Source organism: Prunus persica, chromosome G6 (genome assembly GCF_000346465.2).
Source record: "Prunus persica cultivar Lovell chromosome G6, Prunus_persica_NCBIv2, whole genome shotgun sequence".
Taxonomy (NCBI): domain Eukaryota; kingdom Viridiplantae; phylum Streptophyta; class Magnoliopsida; order Rosales; family Rosaceae; genus Prunus; species Prunus persica.
In genome coordinates this window covers 29,289,402-29,310,855 of record NC_034014.1, presented here as the reverse complement: position 1 = coordinate 29,310,855, position 21,454 = coordinate 29,289,402, and the positions used below count along the sequence as shown (strand labels likewise).

Genomic DNA, 21,454 nt, shown 5'->3' with positions numbered 1-21,454 from the left:
TATGAAAAAATTGGAAAAACAGAGGATAGCCGCGCGGCTATACTAATTTTTTTAAATCGGAAAACACATAGTATAGCCGCACGGCGATACTATTTATTTAATACAAGTTTTAAAAACGGGTATAGCTGCGCGGCTATATTATTTCTTATATAAAAATGGGAAAACCGAGTATAGCCGTTCTGCTATACTATTTCATTTAAATTTTTTTTGGGAAAAACAGAGTATAGCCAAGGGCTATACAATTTCTTTAAAACAAACTAGCCTCTTCGCACTCACTTCCGCGCCTACGAGAGGTTTTTAAAACTATTTTAAATTTATTTTAAAATTTAAAAATGATAATAGGTAGTTGTGTTCTATAAAAATAGGATCCATTATTTGATTTTTCTTTTAATTTTAATTTTTTTAATATGAAAAAAGGGTGAATTTACCATATTATCCTCATTTAATTAATAATTTCAAATCTTAATATTTGCATTAACCAACAACATTTTATGGTATTTTGAATGTTTTACCATTCTTTGCCTTTTGCTGTATATATATATATATATTTAAAAATGGGTATAACCGTACGGCTATACCATTTAATAAAAAAATTATGAAAAATGACTCTCTTTATTGCATTAGTTTATACTTTATAGATATTAATTTGACATAGCCGTGCGACTATACGAATAAAATACGTATATATTTTATTCAGCAAAATTTTGTCAAATTACAACTTAAAAGTTCGGCTACTATATAATATTTTAATATAATATATTTATATATTTTAATATATATTATTTTTATTCAAGAATATTTAATAATTATTTATATAATATGTGAATTTTATGTGTATTATTGAAGAATTTTTAAAAAATTACGTGTATGAAAAAAATTAGAAAAACCGAGTATAGCCTCGCGGCTATACTGTTTCTTTAGTAGAAATAAAAAACGGTTATAGCCGGACCACTATACTTAAAAAAAAAAAAACTGCAGTATAACCGGGCGGCTATACTATTAAATAAAAAAAATATGAAAAGGGACTCTCATTTAGTTCGAGACTTGAATTAAGGGCTTGGAGGCTAAAATTCATTTTTGGAATACTAAAAGAAATTTATAGGATTCTTAAATAATTCAAACTATTTTTAAAATATAGTCGAAATTTAAAAATAATTTTAAGTTCCATAAAATTATTTAAGATAAGTAAATATAATTAATTAGTATTAATTAAGTAATTTATGAAATTAATTAAAGTACTTAAATACTAATTATTCATTAAATAAATACCACAAGATTTATATTATCCCAAAATAATCTTTTAAAATCTCAATTGAATACACACCTTAATTGCAAATATTAAACTAAACAAACTAATTTTGTATAAAAATAAATAATAAAAAAGTGCACAAGATCTACTACTCCAAGCACACCTCTATGAGCTCTCCGATCTCGATGCCTTTCTCTATCACTTCCTCAATTCCACGAGCGCGATCTCACTTTGCCTAAACCACAACGGTAGAATTCATTGAGCCGTTGAAGAACTCAAACCAGCGATGGCTTTCATGGCGGTTTTGGAGTCGGATCTTCGCGCTCTCTCCGCCGAAGCTCGCCGTCGCTACCCCGCCGTCAAGGACGGCGCTGAGCATGCAATTATAAAGGTCTGCGTCTTCAAACTCTTAATATTAATGTTTGCGTGCATGTAATTGGTGATAGTGTGGCTGCAAATTCAAATGTTTTGTGGAGTAGGAGGAAATGAATGAAATGAAGAGTTGAAATTGTACTGAAATAGTCACCAATGTGATATTATTGTATTTTATGCATGTTGAAGCTGAACAAGTTACCGTGGAAAATATAGTAAAACAATTACTTAATTCTGTTTTGTGAAATTGAAGGCCGAAACAGTATTTAGTATAGCTGATTAGGGAAGAGAATTAGGGTTGAAGTAGTTTACATATTAATATTCTTAAATCGTAACTAGGCAGGCTGCCAAGTTCGCTTATATGTTTGTTGTTGATGTAAAACTTGCAGCTCCGTGCTTTGTCTAGTCCCGGTGAGATTGCGCAGAATGAAGACATACTAAAAATATTTTTGATGGCTTGTGAGGTTAAAACTGTGAAGCTGAGTGTTATTGGACTTTCTTGCTTGCAAAAGCTAATATCTCATGATGCTGTTGCTCCTTCAGCTCTAAACGAGATACTTTCTACACTGAAGGATGTAAGTTCAATTAGGAGCAGCATTGTTGCTCATTTTGCTAATGTCAGTGCCTTAAACCCTTAAACCTCACACACTTCTTTGCTTCCGGCAGCATGCTGAAATGACTGATGAAAGTGTTCAACTCAAGACCCTGCAGACTGTATTAATAATATTGCAGTCACCTTTACATCCTGAGACTGAGGTAAGAAGCATCAGTCACATAGTTTTATCTTCCTAATAAGAACTAGTTTTGTATCCTATGCTGAGGAACTAGTTCACAGGATATGTTGTAGGTGGATTTTTCCTTTAAGGTAGATCAGACTCAGAGGCACAATAAGGAAAAAGATTGTTAAATGTGATGTGCAAGCCAAGATTTTTAATATATCATGCAATGTCAATTGCTGTAGCATTTTTAGATTTCCATACATATTCAAATAATGGTATTACTTAATTTAAATTTTAAACATAGTCAAATTCACCTTACTTAGGGATGTACATACTCATGCTGGTTACTCAAAATCCACCTTATTTAAAGAGATTAATGTTTGTTGGGTGGTGCCAAAGGACTGTTTTCGTTTTTCAGTGAAAAGTTCAAAATATTAGGAGGTGGCAAAAAGGCTAAATCAATCTGGGGCTGTCTGGTGTTGGGTATTGTTTAGGTCATATGGTGGGAAAGAAATCAACGTTTTTTTGAAGACGTCAAGGGGGCGGATGTGGAGGAGGTGTGGGAAAAGGCAAAGTGGCAGCGCTATGGGCTTCTGTTTCTCCTATTTTTAGGAACACATCTTTTTCAAACATTTTGCTTGATTGGAAGGCTGCAATGTCTTGATTAGGATTGTTTTTTCTCATGATTGGAGATCTATGTACTCGTTTTGCTATTTCTTCCTGTTTTTGGTGGATTACTTGTCCACCTTCTTGTATGGTTTTTTATGAAATAAAACTTATCTTTTTCAAAAAAAAAAGAAAAAAGAAAAAGCACACCGGTGAAATCTCTATGCAACACGTCATAATTTCATGCATTCCAGTGAAAAAGTACAGTTATTTAATCTTGAATACAATAATCTCATGATACATTTTTTCACTTCCTGAGTTTCTCCCTGGGTACTTACTAATATTTCAGCAGTTGGTCTGTAATTGCTCAATATAGTTTTATATTTGGAAATTTTCATCTGGATTTGATATTGCCATACCATGAATGGGGACTGTGAGAGATGTTTCTGGCCATATTACAAGAAAAAGATTTCATTCCATCCATCAAATCAAATTTAATTGCCATTTTGTTTTTGAATTGTTATATTCTTAATTGTTTTATAATATACAGGACAATATGGCTCAAGCTCTTGGTATATGTCTTCGGCTTCTTGAAAACAACCGGTCTTCTGACAGTGTACGGAAGTAAGTTCAATTAGTTTTGGACAATATTACTTGCTGGTTGATTCATATAACTTTTCTTCTTTTTCTTTTACTGTTGGTTTATTCTTTATATGATACTTTATTTTTACATAGATTTTATCTGTCTTTTCAATCTGGGATCTCTTTTAATGTGGAAGATTTCCAGTACTGCTGCAGCTACTTTCAGGCAAGCGGTAGCACTGATTTTTGATCATGTGGTTTGTGCTGAGACTCTTCCTTCTGGCAAGCTTAGTTCTGGAGGTTACATCTCCCGCACCAGTCCAGTTAGTGGTGATGTTAGTTGCAGCATCAATCTTTCAGAGTATGTAATACTTGTAAATGACAGTTTGGCTCACTGCTCTGCATCTTTTTCTGCATCAATATGTCTCTCATCTATGTTTTTAGCAATAAGCATTGAGTAAATGTTTACGAAGTGTACTTTCTCCATATCTCCATTTCCATCTAAGTGGTTTTGGGTTGGAAAAGGGCAGTTTGTAGATGTATATGCCTGCTTACTGGCATGGAACATTTGATTTCAACATTTGACCTCTGTTAACAAATCCAAACATCAACAGGTCGTTGGATAAATCTCTTTATGGACGGTCATCATTGATGAGGGAGACCTTAACTAAAGCTGGAAAGCTCGGACTTCGTCTGCTTGAAGACCTGACAGCTCTTGCTGCAGGTGGATCTGTATGTGCTGATTTGAATCTATGTTTCCTTGGGATATTAAGTACATCTGTCTTTGTGGAATTTGTAGTTTTTGGGGATTTTAGAAATTATTGTTGTTTTCTGGTTTCCCATTTGCATATAAATATATTTTCAATTCTTACTAAAAAAATTAATTATCATGCAGTTATCAGTCACGATGACACTGTATAAACTGGCGTTTTTAAGGATGGATGATATATTCCTTTCCTTTTATTTTACAGGCAATTTGGTTACGCGTTGGTTCTCTTCAGCGGTCCTTTGCACTTGATATACTGGAGTAAGAAATCTTGTTGCTTGCATCTTTTAATAAAGTAGTGGATTTCTGTCCAAATTACTATTTATCTAGTGGACATACTTTCCTTTTCTCATGTGGTTGGAAATCATGTATATTTAATATCATGAAACATAGACCCATAAAGATGTATTTTTCTTGTTGGCATATGGGTAGAGGGGAACAGCATAGAGCTTTGGGGTTCATTCTTTCCATCTTAACACAGTGATATTTTGTTTCCTGAGTAAATTAGGAATATAAAAATTTGGCTGTTTTAGCTATGTACAAAAAGTTACTTCAACACACACCCGACTCACCTTCTGATATTTTATGTTTGAAGAGTTTGTGCCACATCGTCTGACAGATAGTGAACAATGAGAACACAAGTCTCTGTAACTCCCAGCTAATATCAAATGTTACCGTTTCAATCATCTGTATTTCTCTTACACACAAAACTGGGAGGTTCACATAAAATCTATGGGACTTGATTACACATATTGGTCTCCACTAGAAGCTATCCTAGTATAATTCCAGTTAAAAATAGGTATTAGACGGCTTATATTGCTATAGAATTGAAACAAAATTCGCTAGGATGGTGCAAATACAATTTTTGGCTCTCAAAGAATATTATGATCGCTTTGTTTGAATTAATCATTTTGTATTCCAGGTTTGTTTTGTCCAATTATGTGGCTGTTTTTAGAACCCTACTTCCTTATGAGCAGGTGAGTTAAAGAGTTTCTTGTACAAGTCCATTCCTCTTTTTGTTATTTTTTTCACCTTTAAAACTTAATTTTAATGGATGCATTCGCTAGTAAAACGTTCATAGTTGAAAAGATTGCTTGAAACCTCAACAGGTTCTGCAGCACCAGATATGCTCACTTCTAATGACTTCACTTCGTACCAATGCTGAGGTGATTTTACTTATTTAACATGCAGTGCAATTAATCTCTTCAGGCTTTTTGTTCTCTCTTGCAGAGAATTTCACTGTGCTTGCCTTTTTGTCCCCTTAGTTATGTTTAATGTTGAATCAGCTTGAAGGGGAAGCAGGAGAGCCTTCTTTTCGTCGCTTGGTCTTGCGGTCAGTTGCCCATATTATCAGGCTTTACAGTTCATCCCTTATCACAGAATGTGAGGTGTGTTCTGTATATGATTATTTTAACCAGGAAATGACATGCCAATGAAATTTTCACAAAGCCAACACAATAATAGTTGAACAGAAAAATATCCATTTAGTTATGGAAGTTCCACCGAAAAGTTAAATTAAATTCACTATTGAGGCCTTGAGGTCTGCTACTCAGTTCAAAATTTGGGAACCAAATTATTATCTATTCTTTACATTTGTCATTTGAAACTCAACTCTTTCAGTTTCTTAAACATTTTGTTTCCACGGTAATCGTTCCTTGCAATTTGATGTGTTAGCCTGTTGGTAGGGACATACTCTGTCCTTACAAAAGGATTCAAACTGTCATTTTTGGAGAAAAAAACCTTAAGAGGATTCAGATTGTAATTTATCTGGAGCTTAGTTTTCCTAGTATCTCCTCTATAAAAATTGCTTTCTGTAGCTCAATCTACAACTAATGATTCAATATGTTATTGTTGCCCCCTCCCGCAGTTCCTTTTATTTATTTACTTATTGAACCGCAGGTTTTCCTTAGTATGTTGGTGAAGGTCACATTTCTTGATCTGCCATTATGGCATCGTATTCTTGTTCTCGAGATCCTGAGGGTAATTTTGACATTGCTGAATTTATCTATGTATTTCGTTTCTTACTTATTATATGAGATATTGAGTGATGCTTTAGTAAAATATTGTAATGAGTCTAATGACCATTTATGGTGGAATTTGACAGGGTTTTTGTGTGGATGCAAGGACATTGCGGATTCTTTTCGTAAACTTTGATATGTAAGTTTGTGGTCAGTCTATATTTTCTAATCTCTAGCATCGTTTAGACTAGACGATACCTGTCTAGTTTAGCATGGTAAAATCATATGGACTACTAGTCAAGAGGAACTTCCTTCTAATTGTTGACAGGACATGTATTTATTGGAGTGAAGCGGTGAAAGTAGTGGGACACCACATTAAACTGTTGTATGCAATAATTCTTCAACATTGGGAAAGTGGTGGGTCCCACTTTCATCAATTTATGCCAATAAATTTCATGCCATGTTAGCGGTCGATTGGAAATTCCTACTCATTCTTCAGGTGGCAAGTTCTGCCCCGTTATTTCTGGTTAAGCAAAACTTTGACATCTATGTCAGAGATGATTACGGTTTAAAACCTCGTTTTCTCTTCTGGTTATAGAAGATAGGTTTATTATCAACTAAAAGAAGTTTTGAAACCATTATCTTGTATTAATTTCCTTTCCCCATCCTCCTTGCAGGCACCCGAAGAACACCAATGTTGTGGAGGGCATGGTCAAAGCTCTTGCTAGAGTTGTTTCAAGTGTACAGGCAAGATACTTACATTTTTGTTCTCCCTAGGCCATATTGTTTCATTGTTATGCATTACGGGTGCATGTGAATCTATTGGTATTTCTTGAGCTGGATTGTTTTGACTCCATATGGTAATCGTATGTGTTTGTGTAGGTAGACTGATTTAATGTATAGTAGCTTCGACTGCATGCCATATGTTGATCATGGATTTGGTATTTCTTGAGCTGGATTGTTTTGAATCCATATGGTAATCGTCTGTGTTTGTGTAGGTAGACTGATTTAATTTATAGTAGCTTCGACTGCATGCCATATGTTGATCATGGATTTGGTATTTCTTGAGCTGGATTGTTTTGACTCCATATGGTAATCGTCTGTGTTTGTGTAGGTAGACTGATTTAATGTATAGTAGCTTCGACTGCATGCCATATGTTGATCATGGATCATGTTTTGAAACAGACCTCAGATATCTTACATGCAAAGTCAGTCTTTTCATTCATACAGTTATGAGCATGTTCTAGTCGTACAACTTGCCACTCCTGAGGGATGCATGTCAGATCTTGTTTATTTCATTGTAACGAGGTTACTCTACAGCTGCCAGTGCTCTATCTTGTCAGCTTGCTTCTATCCCCAATTTTATAATGTCTTTTTACTAGCATAGGCCCCCCAGTTTCAAGAAGTAATTTATAATGTAGACGGTCTTTGTGCTTGTATTCCCAACTATAATGTGGTATAACCATTATAATACATTTATTCCATTGGCTAAGAGAAATCTAATTGCTGCAGGTTCAGGAGACTAGTGAAGAGAGCCTGGCAGCTGTTGCAGGGATGTTTAACAGCAAAGCTAAAGGTAATGACTTACTAGGTTTCTATTTGTAAAAATTGAACTTTCATTAACATTGTTTTCCATGATGATTATACAATTCCCCTCTTATTGGAGGTCCTCGAGATAGTCCTTGATGATTAAATTTTAAAAAGAAATTGTTGTTTTAGCCTTTGTTTTTCAGTCTTTTGTAGTATGAGGGTTGTTTTCAGTGGACTGCTTGTACATTCCCTTTTCATATTCATACTATCTATTCTGTTCTCATAGTTAGGGTTGTCAAAGAATGTAAAGTTTGGTTGGATGTCAGATGTATCAAGACATAGACATAGAATCGTATTGCAATTTTCTACCGGTGGGGGTTAGAAATTATCATTTGTTCTATTCCTTCATGCACACAGTAGTAACGAAATTCACTTCATACAGGAATCGAGTGGAGCCTTGATAACGATGCATCCAATGCTGCAGTTTTGGTTGCTAGTGAAGCTCATTCGATAACATTGGCAGTTGAAGGCCTTCTGGGTGTTGTCTTTACTGTGGCTACACTGACGGATGAAGCAGTAGATTCTGGGGAGGTGTTTATTTACCTTATTTCCTCCATTCTAATATTCTAGAATAACATATCATGTGACACAGTCCTGTCTACCAGATTGAATCCCCCAGATATGATTATGATCCGCCTGCAAAGTGTACTGGAAATACTGCTCTTCTGTGCCTCTCGATGGTTGATTCATTATGGTTGACTATACTAGATGCATTGTCCTTTATCTTGTCAAGGTTGGACTTTTCTATTTAAGCATATATAGATATTAAATAATACTTCATCTCTTATAAGTTATAACTATCTTGAAGTTGACTTTGAAGGTCACAAGGAGAGGCTATTGTGTTGGAAATACTGAAGGGATATCAGGCCTTCACCCAGGTAACCAAAACTTAACTTGTTAACTGAGCTTTTATCTTGGCTGCATTTTGAGAAGTATTCTATCGCTTCTGCGCCCCCTTTAATGTTTTTTTGACGTGATGGATTTTGGTTTTTCTTCTGTTCAAATATATACAATAACAACTTCATCTTTTTGGATAACTCCATGTTTTTATTAAAATATGATAAACCAATGATCTGTTTCATGACAATACAGGCGTGCGGGGTTCTTCGTGCTGTAGAACCTTTGAACTCTTTTCTAGCATCTCTTTGCAAATTTACAATCAATTTTCCCATTGAAGCCGAAAGAAGGAGGTATTGATTTGTATATATCCTATGGCCTCCATATCCTTATCAATAATCAAAATATGTTTGCAAATTCCATGATTTATTTCATCTTGGTATAAAAAAAACTGCTAAACTTTTCCCGCATTGTATCAGCTTCTATTTCTTTTCCGTTTTACCCATATCATGGTTAAAAAGTCATTAATTTTTTTATTTTTTATTTTATAGAATATGTTTGAAGTTGTACAATTCTGTATGCTGTTACTTGTAAAGCATACAGTATTATCTTACAGACCCTTCTCGTGTCTATGTAGCTAGCATGTAGTATATCATAGAGACCCTTCTGGTATTCATATATGTACGTGTATGGTCGTAGACACAATTACTTAGTTGTTCAGTCGGTCAGTACCATGATGAGAAGTCCAGTAGCATGATGAGAAGTCCAGTAGCAGTGTGATTTTGTGGTGTTTGTAGAAATGCTTGAATATTTTTTGTTCAATCTTTTCTAGGTTGGTCTAAAAGATAGCTGGATGCTGATTATTGAGTTGAATTACTAAATGTAAATATGTTTGGAGTTTTTTGCTTTCCAAGATTTGTTTCTGATCTGTTTAATCCTTGATTTTCTAGCTTAGATTTCTTGTTTCAACTCATATCCAGTCTTAGTTAGGCACCTGACAATGTTGAATCGGTTTTTACATTGAGAGTGCAGCAGTATTTTACAATCTCCTGGGTCAAAACGCTCTGAACCCTTAGTTGATCAAAGGGAAAGCGTGGTTCTTACTCCCAAGAATGTCCAGGTATATAGGTTTTGTAGATTATTGAATAAATTTTTCCGTCCATTTCATTTATCTGTAGAGTGTAATTGTTTTAATTTTCCTGTTGTGTATGTACTCCTAAGTATTTATTTGACATACATAAATATAGAATTCAACTTGCTCTTGCTATTCAGGCTTTAAGAACTCTCTTCAACATTGCTCATCGACTGCACAATGTATTGGGTCCATCCTGGGTTTTGGTATGTTGGTGTACTTTCATATTTATCCATTAAAACCTAGAATTCATACTCTTATCATTTCTGGCAATTAACTGTAGGTATTAGAAACCCTAGCAGCTCTAGACCGAGCAATCCATTCACCACATGCCACCACACAGGTAATTTGAGCAAATGTTTATCAATACTCTTGCTGTTCAAATTATTATTATTATTTTTTTGCTATATGGAGGAACCAATATTTCAAGAAATTGTTTGCCCTGACAACTGATTCCGCAACAAGGGTTCGTTTATTGGTTTTGAACCCAGACATCTCTATTTGAAATTTATTTTCATTTTGTGCTGTGTCAATCTGATCTGATACACATTTTATGTTAGCTCCCTGATGTAAACTTTTAATTATGCTAGTTTTGTTTTGTCAGGAGGTGTCCACGGCTGTGCCTAAGCTTACAAGGGAATCATCTGGTCAATCCAGCGACTTAAATATTCTTTCTTCTTTGAATTCTCAGGTAATCTGAGAAATTTTTTGCCTTTCTGATAGCCTAATTCAAAGGTGTACTTACTGTCAAAACCGTCTGGGGAAATTCGTTCGTAATTCAATTTCAAGTTTTTCTGTTTTTTTTCCCTTCTCATTTACAGAAATTAATGGACCTATGCTCTAGAAAATGTTAAAGTACCATGTAATGTTTCCTGAAACCACCTGACTTTAAGAAATTCCAAATAACTTATAAAGAAAACCTCTGTTGCTTTCCTAGTTTCAAATTGTTTTTATTTTTATTTTTTAAAACTGAGATATGATTATTGTGAAGCCCTTTTGTTTTGATAGAAAACTGTATGGGCTCTTATGATTAATTCTTATATTCTTATGCATGTGTAATATCGTAAAGATATGTATCCATGTGTTTGACCATGACCATCTACATGCCCTGACCTTTTGCTTTTCTCCATTTTGCAAAGCTATTCGAGAGCTCAGCATTAATGCACATCTCTGCAGTAAAATCCCTTCTTTCTGCCCTATGCCAACTGTCACAGCAGTGCATGGCTGGGATTACAACTGGTTCTGTACCCACATCCAGTCAAAAAGTCGGAAGCATAAACTTTTCAGTGGAGAGAATGATATCCATCCTTGTCAATAATCTACACAGTATGTAATGCCAGTGAATTTGCAGTTAATAGTTATAACAAAATGGATTTTATGTTCGGTGTTTTTATATGTTAAATCATGGATGGTGCTTGTTCTGCAACTGTTACCGTATGTAGAGCGGTAAAATATTCATGCCAAACGTACCATCTTACCCCCTTGAATTTGGTTGTGCATCCCCATGTCAGTTTGTAACCTAAAATGTACTAGAACTTGTTGTCGTCATTTAAAATTGTGAAATATTTGCTATTTTTTAGATGAGAAAAAAATGTTAATGTCTTTATTGGTATATAACTATTAGTTTTTTCTCTTTTCAAGTATTTCCAGACTGTTCACATGTTTTGCAGTAATTTTTTCTGCTTTTAATGATCATTCTAACTAAACTTTGTTTGGAACATAAATGTTGATGTTCATTTTTCTTTACTCATCAATATCTGATATGCATGCAAGCTTATAGCATCTTAACCCATCCGTGTATGACTAAATTTGTTTATTTATTTAGTTTTTATACGCATTTATCTATTATTCAAACTTTGCTTATCTTAATCTGTGTAATTATAATCATCACTTTGTCCCATCATTTGGGTGTTAACATGTACATGGATGCAAGTGGGTAAATGATGCAAATTGGCATCTTTCTGATTGGATGTTATGTTATGTGAGTGCGTGCCTGATTGATTTGAGTGTAGATTCTGTAATTGGCTTGATATTGTATTTCTTTACCTTATTGCAGGAGTAGAGCCATTGTGGGATCAAGTTGTTGGCCACTTTCTTGAGGTGATCTTATCAAATGATTTCTAATAATGTACAGTATTGCACTATGTACATTCTCCTTGACAGCACGTCAACATCTTACAGCTTGCAGATAAATCTAACCAGCATTTACGAAATATGGCCCTTGATGCATTAGATGAATCAATATGTGCTGTTTTAGGTTCGGACCAGTTCCAGGACAACGTAACAACCAGATCTAGAGCATCTCAGAGTGTGAGAACTTTCACCTCCTTATGGTTGAAGCTCTGTTGTAATGAAATTAGGAATTGACACTGCTTATTATTTGGCATACCTATATAGATGGAAACTGGACTTGCACAGTTGGGATCACTTGAATGTGCTGTCATATCCCCACTAAGGGTTCTTTATTTATCTACTCAAAGTGTTGATGTACGTGCTGGATCTTTGAAAATTCTTCTGCATGTTTTAGAGGTAATATGTAATTAACAAGAACTCATTTCAAGTTTTCTTTCGTATGTGTCTTGATTGTTAGTCTTTGTAAATAATGACTTCTCACTAACTTCGGTAAGATTTTTCAGAGGCATGGGGAGAAATTACTCTACAGTTGGCCAGATATTCTTGAAATGTTGAGGTTTGCCCAAAATTTCACTCTGTTTCCAGTCACCTGTTCTGTTTGTTTCAACTCTTTATCTTTTTTAATTGGAAAATTTGTTACAAAAAATGGTAGGGGCTGACCCCTGTTTATTTGTTTTGCAAAGGTCTGTAGCGGATTCTTCGGAGAAGGAACTTGTTACCCTGGGCTTTCAGGTTAGCAAAAGATTTAAACTTTTTGGGGAATGAATTGTATACTATATTGGGGCTTTCTTAGGCTTCACATGTAACTCATATCAACGTTCCAACTTTGGTCCTATAGGTTTCTATGTCTTTTTTTCTTTTCCTGTTTGTTTATTGCTTACAGCAACAAAAAAGCAGCTTACCCTTTTGCCACCACAATGCACCTTTTGAAATTATAGATTGATGGTCTCATTAGTTATGTGGATCCAATTTTATTTTTTGTGTTTTCTTGTAGAGCCTACGGGTGATTATGAATGATGGACTTTCCATTATACCTGCAGACTGCCTTCACGTGTAAGGTTCCAGACTTTGGCATTATTATACACACACACACACACACACACACACACACGCCCCTCTTCTCGTAGGTATATAGAAATTGTAATTCACCAAATTTAGACCTCTTTAGGATTGTCTGAGTGATGAATCCTTTTTGCAGATGTGTAGACGTGACTGGAGCATACAGTGCTCAAAAGACAGAACTGAATATAAGCCTGACAGCAATAGGCCTTTTATGGACAACAACTGACTTTATAGCCAAAGGTCTGATCCATGGGCCTGGGGAGGAAAAGGAAACAGGTCACTACCATTTTTATCTGTTAGCCCATCATTTTATTATTATTATTTTTTTTTGGCGGTATGCATAAAGTTTATTTACTGGTGTTTTGAAACATTACAGGGATTTCTGATGTGCATCCTATTCTAAAGCAATTAAATGGTGAGAATCCAAAAGAAGAAACATTCGATGTATCGGATAATGTGAATGACCAAGCTCCCTCTATAAATATAGTGGATCGTGATAGGTTGCTTTTCTCTGCTTTCTCGTTACTTCAGAAGCTTGGAGCTGATGAGAGGCCAGAGGTGGGAAAGCATGTCATTTTTAATCAACTTCCTGTATTCATTCTATGCAAATGCTTTCTCAATTTGGCATATGGTTTTGAAGTTATGTGTACATTCTACAAATCTCAAAGAATGTGAACTTGCATCCAGGTTAGAAATTCAGCCATCAGGACACTTTTTCAGACACTTGGAAGTCATGGGCAAAAACTTTCAAAAAGCATGTGGGAGGATTGCCTTTGGAATTATGTTTTTCCTACACTGGATCGTGCTTCTCACATGGTTTGTTGAAGTGGTTGTAAAAGACATATCAATAGTTTTTCTAGTGGTGTACTGTTGTGAATTCGTGATCTGAATTGTTTGTTTTTAGGCTGAAACTTCATCAAAAGACGAATGGCACGGTAAAGAACTTGGAACTCGAGGAGGAAAAGCAGTTCATATGCTTATACATCATAGGTATATGAGTTTAGATACTATAATTTGTTCTCTTTTTTTTTTGGGGAATAGATAAGATCCAGTTTTTTCCCCCTAAAGCTGTTCTGTTATTCAATCACGCAACTCTTGTATTGAATGAAATTGCAGTCGCAACACAGCTCAGAAACAGTGGGATGAAACACTTGTGCTGGTCCTTGGAGGCATAGCGCGAATATTACGTTCATTCTTTCCTTTTCTTAGAAGTTTAAGCAATTTCTGGTCAGGTAGGTACAATGGATTTCTGATGTATCTGGGATTGTTATTTTCAATATTGTTGATCTCACAAGTTAACATTTGATGTTTTCCCTTTGGCAGGATGGGAGTCTTTGCTTTTATTTGTCAAGAATAGCATTTTAAATGGTAGCAAAGAGGTTGCTATTGCTGCAATAAATTGTTTACAGACACCTGTTCTTTCTCATTCTTCTAAGGTGATCATGTGAATGAGCTAGAATGCTTGTATATTTGTGAATTAGATTTTGTAATCAGATCTTTTCTTTCCTAAGTTGGCTTTTATCTTTTTGAAAACTGAAACAGATGGTTAAGGTTATTTATACTAACTAAATGAATTACATAATTAGAAAATGAAGATTGCAATATTTCTGCACGTTTATGATAAAATCTGTAATAGAATAATTTATTGGTGTCAAATCAGGGGAACTTGCCGAGGCCTTACCTTGAATCAATACTTGATGCTTACGAGGTGGTTCTCCAAACATCAACACACCTGAGTGACAATGCAGCTATCAAGGTGAAGCAGGAGATTTTACACAGTCTTGGTAATGCTTTAATTTAACATGACTGGTTTATTATTTGTTTCCTTGTATGTTAAAATGTATGTCCTTCCCATTTGTTTGGCTTGATATCTTCAATATCTAACATCTCCTTCGCTTGATCTATGACTTAGTCTAGCTGAAACAACCAATTTTGTATTTGCTACTTGTCCCTTCTGGTTAAGTGAACCATCTTCTGATGTGCATTTGTTTCAACCTGTTTGAACTTCTAACAGGGGAACTACATGTACAAGCGCAAAGGATGTTTGATGATCGTTTGTATAAGCAGTTGCTTGCAATCATAGGTTCAGCTGTTAAACAAGCCATAATCATCAACGATAGTTCTGAAACTGAATTTGTAAGCCAAATTTCTACTTGTCCTTCTTAACTTACTCTCTTTTTCCCCCAACGTCTTTAGCTGTTTATTTGTAGTCACTGCTGCTCTTTCATAATGTATTATCTTTTGAAGAGAACAAGGAAGTGTAACTTAACACACTAGAAAGAAACATATAATTAAAATGGAAAGTTAGCAAAATTATTCCCTCTTTGTTCGTCATCGATCATTATACCTAAACCATGCCCCTGAAATTTTGTGTACGATAGTCCTCTCTAATGTAGCCATTGCTGTGCTTATGAAGACTGGATATTCTTTTGTAGCTATCAAGAAAGTGTACAGCAGAAATTATTGTTAGTAGCAATAGTAACAGGGAACAGATGGCTCACACTTTCATTTATGTTTATATATCACTTCATGTCTAATAGAATCTCTTACTTTTCTTTAGGGACATGTTCCACTTGTGTTACGCACTGTGCTGGAGATCCTTCCAATGTTACGTCCAACAGAGCACATTTCTTCCGTGTGGCTTAATCTTATTAGGGATTTTTTGCAATATCTGCCAAGATTGAGTTCTGCTGTACAAAATGAGGAAGATGACGCAGAGGAAGCCAGCACTAGTGACCAAGTTCCAGGTATAAAATTGGCTTGTTTTCCCCATACTTTTGAATGTCAACTGTAACTAAAGAAAAATAAAATATATTCCTGCAGATGATCACTTGAGGATAAAACATGAAACACCTAATGGGACTGATTCTATATCTTCAAACAGAGTAGAAGGTTCTCCGAGTTCTGGATTAAAGACATCTGTAACAGCAGGCATCCCTAATTATATGTTTGCGGAAAAGCTTGTTCCCTTGCTGGTAGATCTTTTTCTACAGGCCCCAGCAGTTGAAAAGTATATCTTGTATCCTGAAATTATTCAAAGTCTTGGGAGGTACTGATGGCTCTGTGGTCTAGTGCTAATTTTGTTCTACTGCAACTACACTTTTCTAGATAAAGGTCGTTATGATCATAAATTGATAATGAACTGAATACTGGTCTATAAGAGCTTATAACATGAAAGGCGCAAAGTGGGGAAAATAGTTATTATAATCTTCCTGCACTTACAGTTGTGAGGGACTGTTAAATATTCTAATTGTTCCTGAAGATGAAAGGTTTCTCTGGATTATGATACCTGGGTGACTAATATATTAATCAAGAGGGAATTTTGAGAAGATGTCTGCCTCGTAGTGACTTTCATACCCGAGCTCAGTTTAACATAAAAAGTACTTGAATCTTCAATGAATGCTTGGAATTTCAGTAGCCACAACTCAACTCATCGTATATCTGTATTTGTCAATCTTATTTATTTTTGGATTAAAACTCTTTTTTCTTTTTATTGAGAAGATTAATCTCTTTTGAACTAGAAAATAACAGCATCAGGCTATTGTCTTAGGTGTATGACGACAAGAAGAGACAATCCAGATGGTGCTCTTTGGAGATTAGCCGTTGAAGGCTTCAATCGCGTTCTAGTTGATGATGCCAGAAACTCGGCTATAAATGCCGGACTAGATTCAGGTGCTAGTAAGCCTGAAAGAACACGTATATGGAAGGAAGTTGCCGATGTTTATGAAGTATTCCTTGTGGGTTATTGCGGGCGAGCTCTTCCCTCTGATTCTTTCTCAACTGTGGATGTAAAAACTGATGAGTCGCTTGAGATGACCGTCTTAGACATTCTTGGTGACAAAATTCTGAAGTCACCAATCGACGCACCTTTTGATGTAATTTTCTGACCAACCATAAAACAGATAGTAGATTGTAATATTAGTAGTAGTGGCGGTAGCCATGGTAGTGGTGATGCTTGAATGAGGTGGTAGTTACAGGGTTGGGATGATGTAGTTAACATCTTTTGCATATCTTAGTGTTGAATTCTGTGTGGTGGAAATTACAATAATAGCCTGATATGAGAAGAGCCCTGTGAAAGGTTCCTATGCCTTGTCCTATTTTGTGATCTCTTCTTGTTGATTGGGCTATTTAGGTCATATATGGGTCGCAGGGGTCCAAGTTTTGAGCTTGTATGTCTTCTAGCCTTGGTTTTGATGTTTCTTAATCATGATGTTAACATTGCAAATCACCTGAGTGGAATCATTTAGGGTCACCACTAACCTGGGTGATGTGTGGAATAGAGATACCTTAGGAGGATTTTTGTTCAACTACTATTTTATTATTTTTCTAATGGAAAATCTTTGATTTTAACAGATTTTGCAGCGGCTGGTTTCCACCTTGGACCGTTGTGCTTCACGTACTTGTTCTTTACCTGTCGATTTTGTGGAACTTATGCCTTCCCACTGCAGCAGATTTTCCTTGACTTGTTTACAGAAGCTATTTTCCTTGAGCAGGTGATGTATTAAATAGGGTTGTCTTCTACTTATATTTCACCTTCTGATGTATGGGAGTATTGATTTACACTGTCCATTTAAGTATTTTACCAGGTTGACCATTTTAGGTCCTGGACAAACTCCTCTCGATAAGATGGTTTCAGTTATATTTGTGCATTCCCTAGTAATACCATCATAGGAGTCTTATACAATACTAAAACCATCATAGGAGTCTTTCTTTCTTTTTCTTTCTATTTAAAACATCCAAACAAAGGAAAGTAACAATGTAATATTTATTTACCATTCTATGCCCTCTTCATTACTATTTTACTTTCTGCTCCATTTCTTCAAGTCTCCTAAGCATACTCTTAATAATGTCTAAACCTGTTCGCATCCATTTTCTTTAAAATAAAATATTTTCTCACAGTATTTTATGTACTCAGTTATGACAGCAAATCCAATGATTGGAATTCAGCGAGATATGAGGTGAGCAAAATTGCAATCATGGTACTCATAACCAGATGCGAATACATCTTGAGCAGATTTCTGATTGACGAGAATGACTTAGGTGCGTATGTTATGTTTAACGATATCTTCCTATTATCACTTGTTTAAAGAATAAACAAAACAAAAAAACTTAGTATCTTGTATTATCATGTCTTATTCTGCAGGTGGTCGCCCATTGCCATCAGCAAGACTTGAAGAAATTATTTATGTTCTTGAAGAGTTGGCTCATCTGATAATTCATTCAGATACTGCATTGGTTCTTCCCTTGCAACCGCATTTGAAAAGTGCCCTAGAAAAGGAAAAGAATCATGACACGCGTCCTCACCTTGTTGTTCTATTTCCCTCCTTATCCGAGCTTGTAGTATCAAGGTGAGAGTAATACGTCTTTTCTTTTTATGAAAATGATATGGGACATGATATTATCTTGATTATGTGGTGGACTGGGTAGCAGATGGCGATAAAGGGAGTTTTCCCAGTATGACAGAGCATATTAGTTAATCAAAGATTAACGGCAGTACTTAGAAGTGAAGTAGACTCAAAAGAACGTAACTGAAATTTTTGAGAGAGCAGGCAATGTAACTGGAATCGTGGATAACTTGAATCTGTTGTCTAGAGAGAATAATGGCAAGATCCATTTAAAATATCTTAAATGTGGCTGGCATCAAATTAACTAACTAAAAAGATATGAGACATAAATTTATAAAGCATGCATGTATACATTGAATTCTTTTTTCATATCTTATGCTACATTGTACCAAGTGTGCTCATCGCATGTTGTTTCTTTATCCTTTTGTTGAACAGAGAAGCAAGAATAAGAGGGTCCGTGCAAGTCTTATTTAGGCTCATCGCCAAAGAATTGGGTCTAAATAGAGTTTCTATAAGCAGTGAAAATGCCGAAGAATTCATACCAAGTACACATCAACCCTAAGTTAGTTTCATGATCTAAGGTTCTTATTTATCTTTTTCATTTTTTGTCTTTACTGGTGGCGGTTTGACAACGAATTTTCCATTAGCGAGGGTCATATAGTTTGTACATTGTATCAATTTTGTTGTATTCAAAACACTACCTCAGGGGTAGTAAGTTCTAAGGAACCAAATTTCCGATTCTTTTGAAACCGAAAAAGGTTATCCGATTCTTTGGTGCAAATATGCTTTCGAAGGCTTTGCGTCTAGTTTCCAAGGCTTTGGATTGTGGTTCCAACTTAAATATGGCAACTTGCCGATATACTTTAATTTGGCTTCAACAATTTTTTGTTTTGTGCATACTATAATTGTTTCAAAGGCTTGTCCTAGTAAAATGCTTGAATCACATGTGATTCTAAAGCATCACTATTTTCAGTTCTAATTGTAAATGCCTGAATTGCTCATACTCATTGGGTTTGTGCGATAAGTGTGTTAGCATTTTGCTCAACCAGGTATTGCTCTAGATAATAGTCGACTTGATTTGTTTTATTTTCTTTGCCAAACATATTGCCCTCCCTCTATCTTCCAGAATACAGAAAAAATATCTTGTCTTTCTATTCAACTTTCCTTTTTTGAGTCGATTTAAAAATTCGTACGAACACTAGATCATTTATTCATCAATGGCCCCAAACGAAAAAGGGCCCCTCTGTTTTAGAAGAAAGCACAAGCCCTCTCACCCCCCAGATTGAAAAACAACGCATGTCTAGTAAAAGTGACAAACCAACCCTCCCTTTATATACGCTTATATTGCTAGTTCTAGGCCAAACCCAAATACAAGCACTCAGACAAAGCAGTGACTTCTTATGCAAGCTATTTCGGCATTTCGTTACTATTGGTCTGGTTGAGCCTGGCTGCTGCTGCCACCGAAGCTGCCACGCCCGTTGGGTGTGTAGTCAGAAACGGATCATTTCTCATCTCTGCACCCGTCACCCCCTCGGCATCTCGACGTGTCGCCGGTTTGTCTGCTGGCAATTTTGAAGTAGCATCCTGCAATTTAAACACAACACCGCCAAACGTCGCATACATCAACATGGACGTCCACCACAAAAAGTTCTAACAAATTTTCCTGGCTATCTATATATATACCGCTAGAATGTCGGCGAGTTTCGTCTTCTCCTCGTCCTTCGTAGCCCGAGCGTTGAGGGTTGCGGCCGACTGAGCTGCGGCCGCCACACCACCGGGTACAATGTTGGTTCGGCCAGTGGCTCTGACTTCGGCTGCTTGAATTGCGGCTGCATCACTCCACTCCACCGGTTTCTGTCCAGCTGTCATAGCAGTGGCTTCCAGGGCTTCACCAATGGTGATTTGACCACCAGCCCCACCAGCTTGAATGGTGTTTGGCGCTGCCAAAGGAGCTCTCTGGCTATATTGCCCCACAGCCTACCCTTCACAAACAACAAACATAAACGTATATACATGTATTATATATTTACGTTTCCATGCGCAAGTTGCAACCAATGAAAAAACCAAAACATTCACCCCAACCAATTAATCAATGAAAGAAAAATAATAATAATAAAAGCAAGGAGTTAACAAATACTTTCTTTAGAATTTTATTATTTTGAGTTCAATATTCAAAGAAAATGATGCTTCCCGGTGTTATGTTTAGTAGGTGCTTGCTTTCAATTTGTATAGATTAATATTACGCAGTAGTGGTTAATTGGTTTTGAGGTCAAACTTTATACCTCAACCAATTTATAGATTTTCCTTTGCTTTTCGTGATCTACATTCCTTGTATTTGAATCCGAACCCTAAACCAATCAACAAGGAACCGAATAAAAGAAGAAACCCTTGAAAACAAAACACAACTACTGTTAAAATTATGTGAATACATATATATATATATATAGATACACACACACACACACAAGGGAAAGGGATATATGGGACCTGTCCAGCGATTGATTCTGTTATTATACGGCGTCCCGGGAGCTCAGCCTCCTTAACGCTAACGCCCTCGTCTCCTGTAACAATATTGGCATTCATGTCATCGGGACCCACCACCCCAGCCTTCTCGTTCTGCCTGGCGGCGGTCTGCAAGGTTGCGGCTGCACCGCCCTTGATGGTCTTCCCAAGCACCGCATTCTCCTCCGCCTGCATGATGGCGGCGTCCTTGGGCGCCACCAACTTGTCCGCCAGCTCCACGCCCTGGACACCGGGAAACACGTCCCCATATGTCACGGCTTCCTTCTGATCCTCGGGCTTCCGCGGCTGTTCTTGGCTCATTTTGTAATTTGATCCAAATTCCTGGATTATTATTAGCAACAGCTTTGAGCGAAATTTGTCAAATCTTTGTAAAGAAAATCAAACGGGGATTGGGGAAGAGGGGGATTTTAATGTACGGTACGTGCATGGTGGCGTAGGGCGTTCAACGTTTGGACACGTGGGTGCTCTGAAGGTGACACGTGGAGAGTACTTGGCGAATTTTCAGCTGAACTGTTGGTTTCCAAAAAAAAAATCTTGACGTACATGGTCAAGGGTACGACACGTGGCGTAGACACAAAAG

At 36.2% G+C, this 21,454-nt stretch overlaps 2 protein-coding genes across 5 annotated transcripts; one reads left to right on the top strand and one right to left on the bottom strand.

Annotated features, from left to right (window-relative positions):
• LOC18773502 (protein MON2 homolog) lies at positions 1,371–19,396 on the top strand. 3 transcript variants are annotated; one of them, XM_020565506.1, is made up of 45 exons: positions 1,371–1,640; positions 2,011–2,196; positions 2,288–2,377; positions 3,497–3,570; positions 3,734–3,889; positions 4,143–4,260; positions 4,500–4,555; positions 5,217–5,271; positions 5,404–5,460; positions 5,581–5,682; positions 6,194–6,274; positions 6,399–6,451; positions 6,930–6,999; positions 7,765–7,828; positions 8,225–8,373; positions 8,448–8,575; positions 8,663–8,720; positions 8,935–9,032; positions 9,712–9,799; positions 9,952–10,017; positions 10,095–10,154; positions 10,416–10,502; positions 10,951–11,137; positions 11,868–11,911; positions 11,993–12,121; positions 12,209–12,340; positions 12,448–12,500; positions 12,628–12,676; positions 12,939–12,997; positions 13,143–13,282; positions 13,383–13,421; positions 13,494–13,564; positions 13,694–13,822; positions 13,911–13,996; positions 14,123–14,238; positions 14,330–14,442; positions 14,667–14,790; positions 15,021–15,142; positions 15,567–15,753; positions 15,830–16,055; positions 16,557–16,881; positions 17,360–17,499; positions 17,922–18,046; positions 18,150–18,354; positions 18,787–19,396. In XM_020565506.1, exons 1-45 carry the CDS (start codon positions 1,536–1,538, stop codon positions 18,911–18,913), a joined length of 4,929 nt encoding a protein of 1,642 aa, XP_020421095.1. In that variant the 5' UTR covers positions 1,371–1,535; the 3' UTR covers positions 18,914–19,396. The 3 variants fall into 3 exon arrangements, with proteins under 3 accessions (XP_020421095.1, XP_020421094.1, XP_020421093.1); XM_020565505.1 differs by having other exon boundaries at positions 9,715–9,799; positions 13,383–13,564; XM_020565504.1 differs by having other exon boundaries at positions 13,383–13,564.
• LOC18772868 (late embryogenesis abundant protein 47) lies at positions 19,538–21,258 on the bottom strand. Of its 2 annotated transcripts, XM_020565507.1 has the most exons (4): positions 20,839–21,258; positions 20,634–20,699; positions 20,035–20,328; positions 19,538–19,935 (listed from the first exon to the last, which is right to left on the bottom strand). In XM_020565507.1, the coding sequence occupies exons 1-4, from the start codon at positions 21,172–21,174 to the stop codon at positions 19,759–19,761; spliced, it is 873 nt and encodes a 290-aa protein (XP_020421096.1). In that variant the 5' UTR covers positions 21,175–21,258; the 3' UTR covers positions 19,538–19,758. The 2 variants fall into 2 exon arrangements, with proteins under 2 accessions (XP_020421096.1, XP_007206587.1); XM_007206525.2 differs by lacking the exon at positions 20,634–20,699.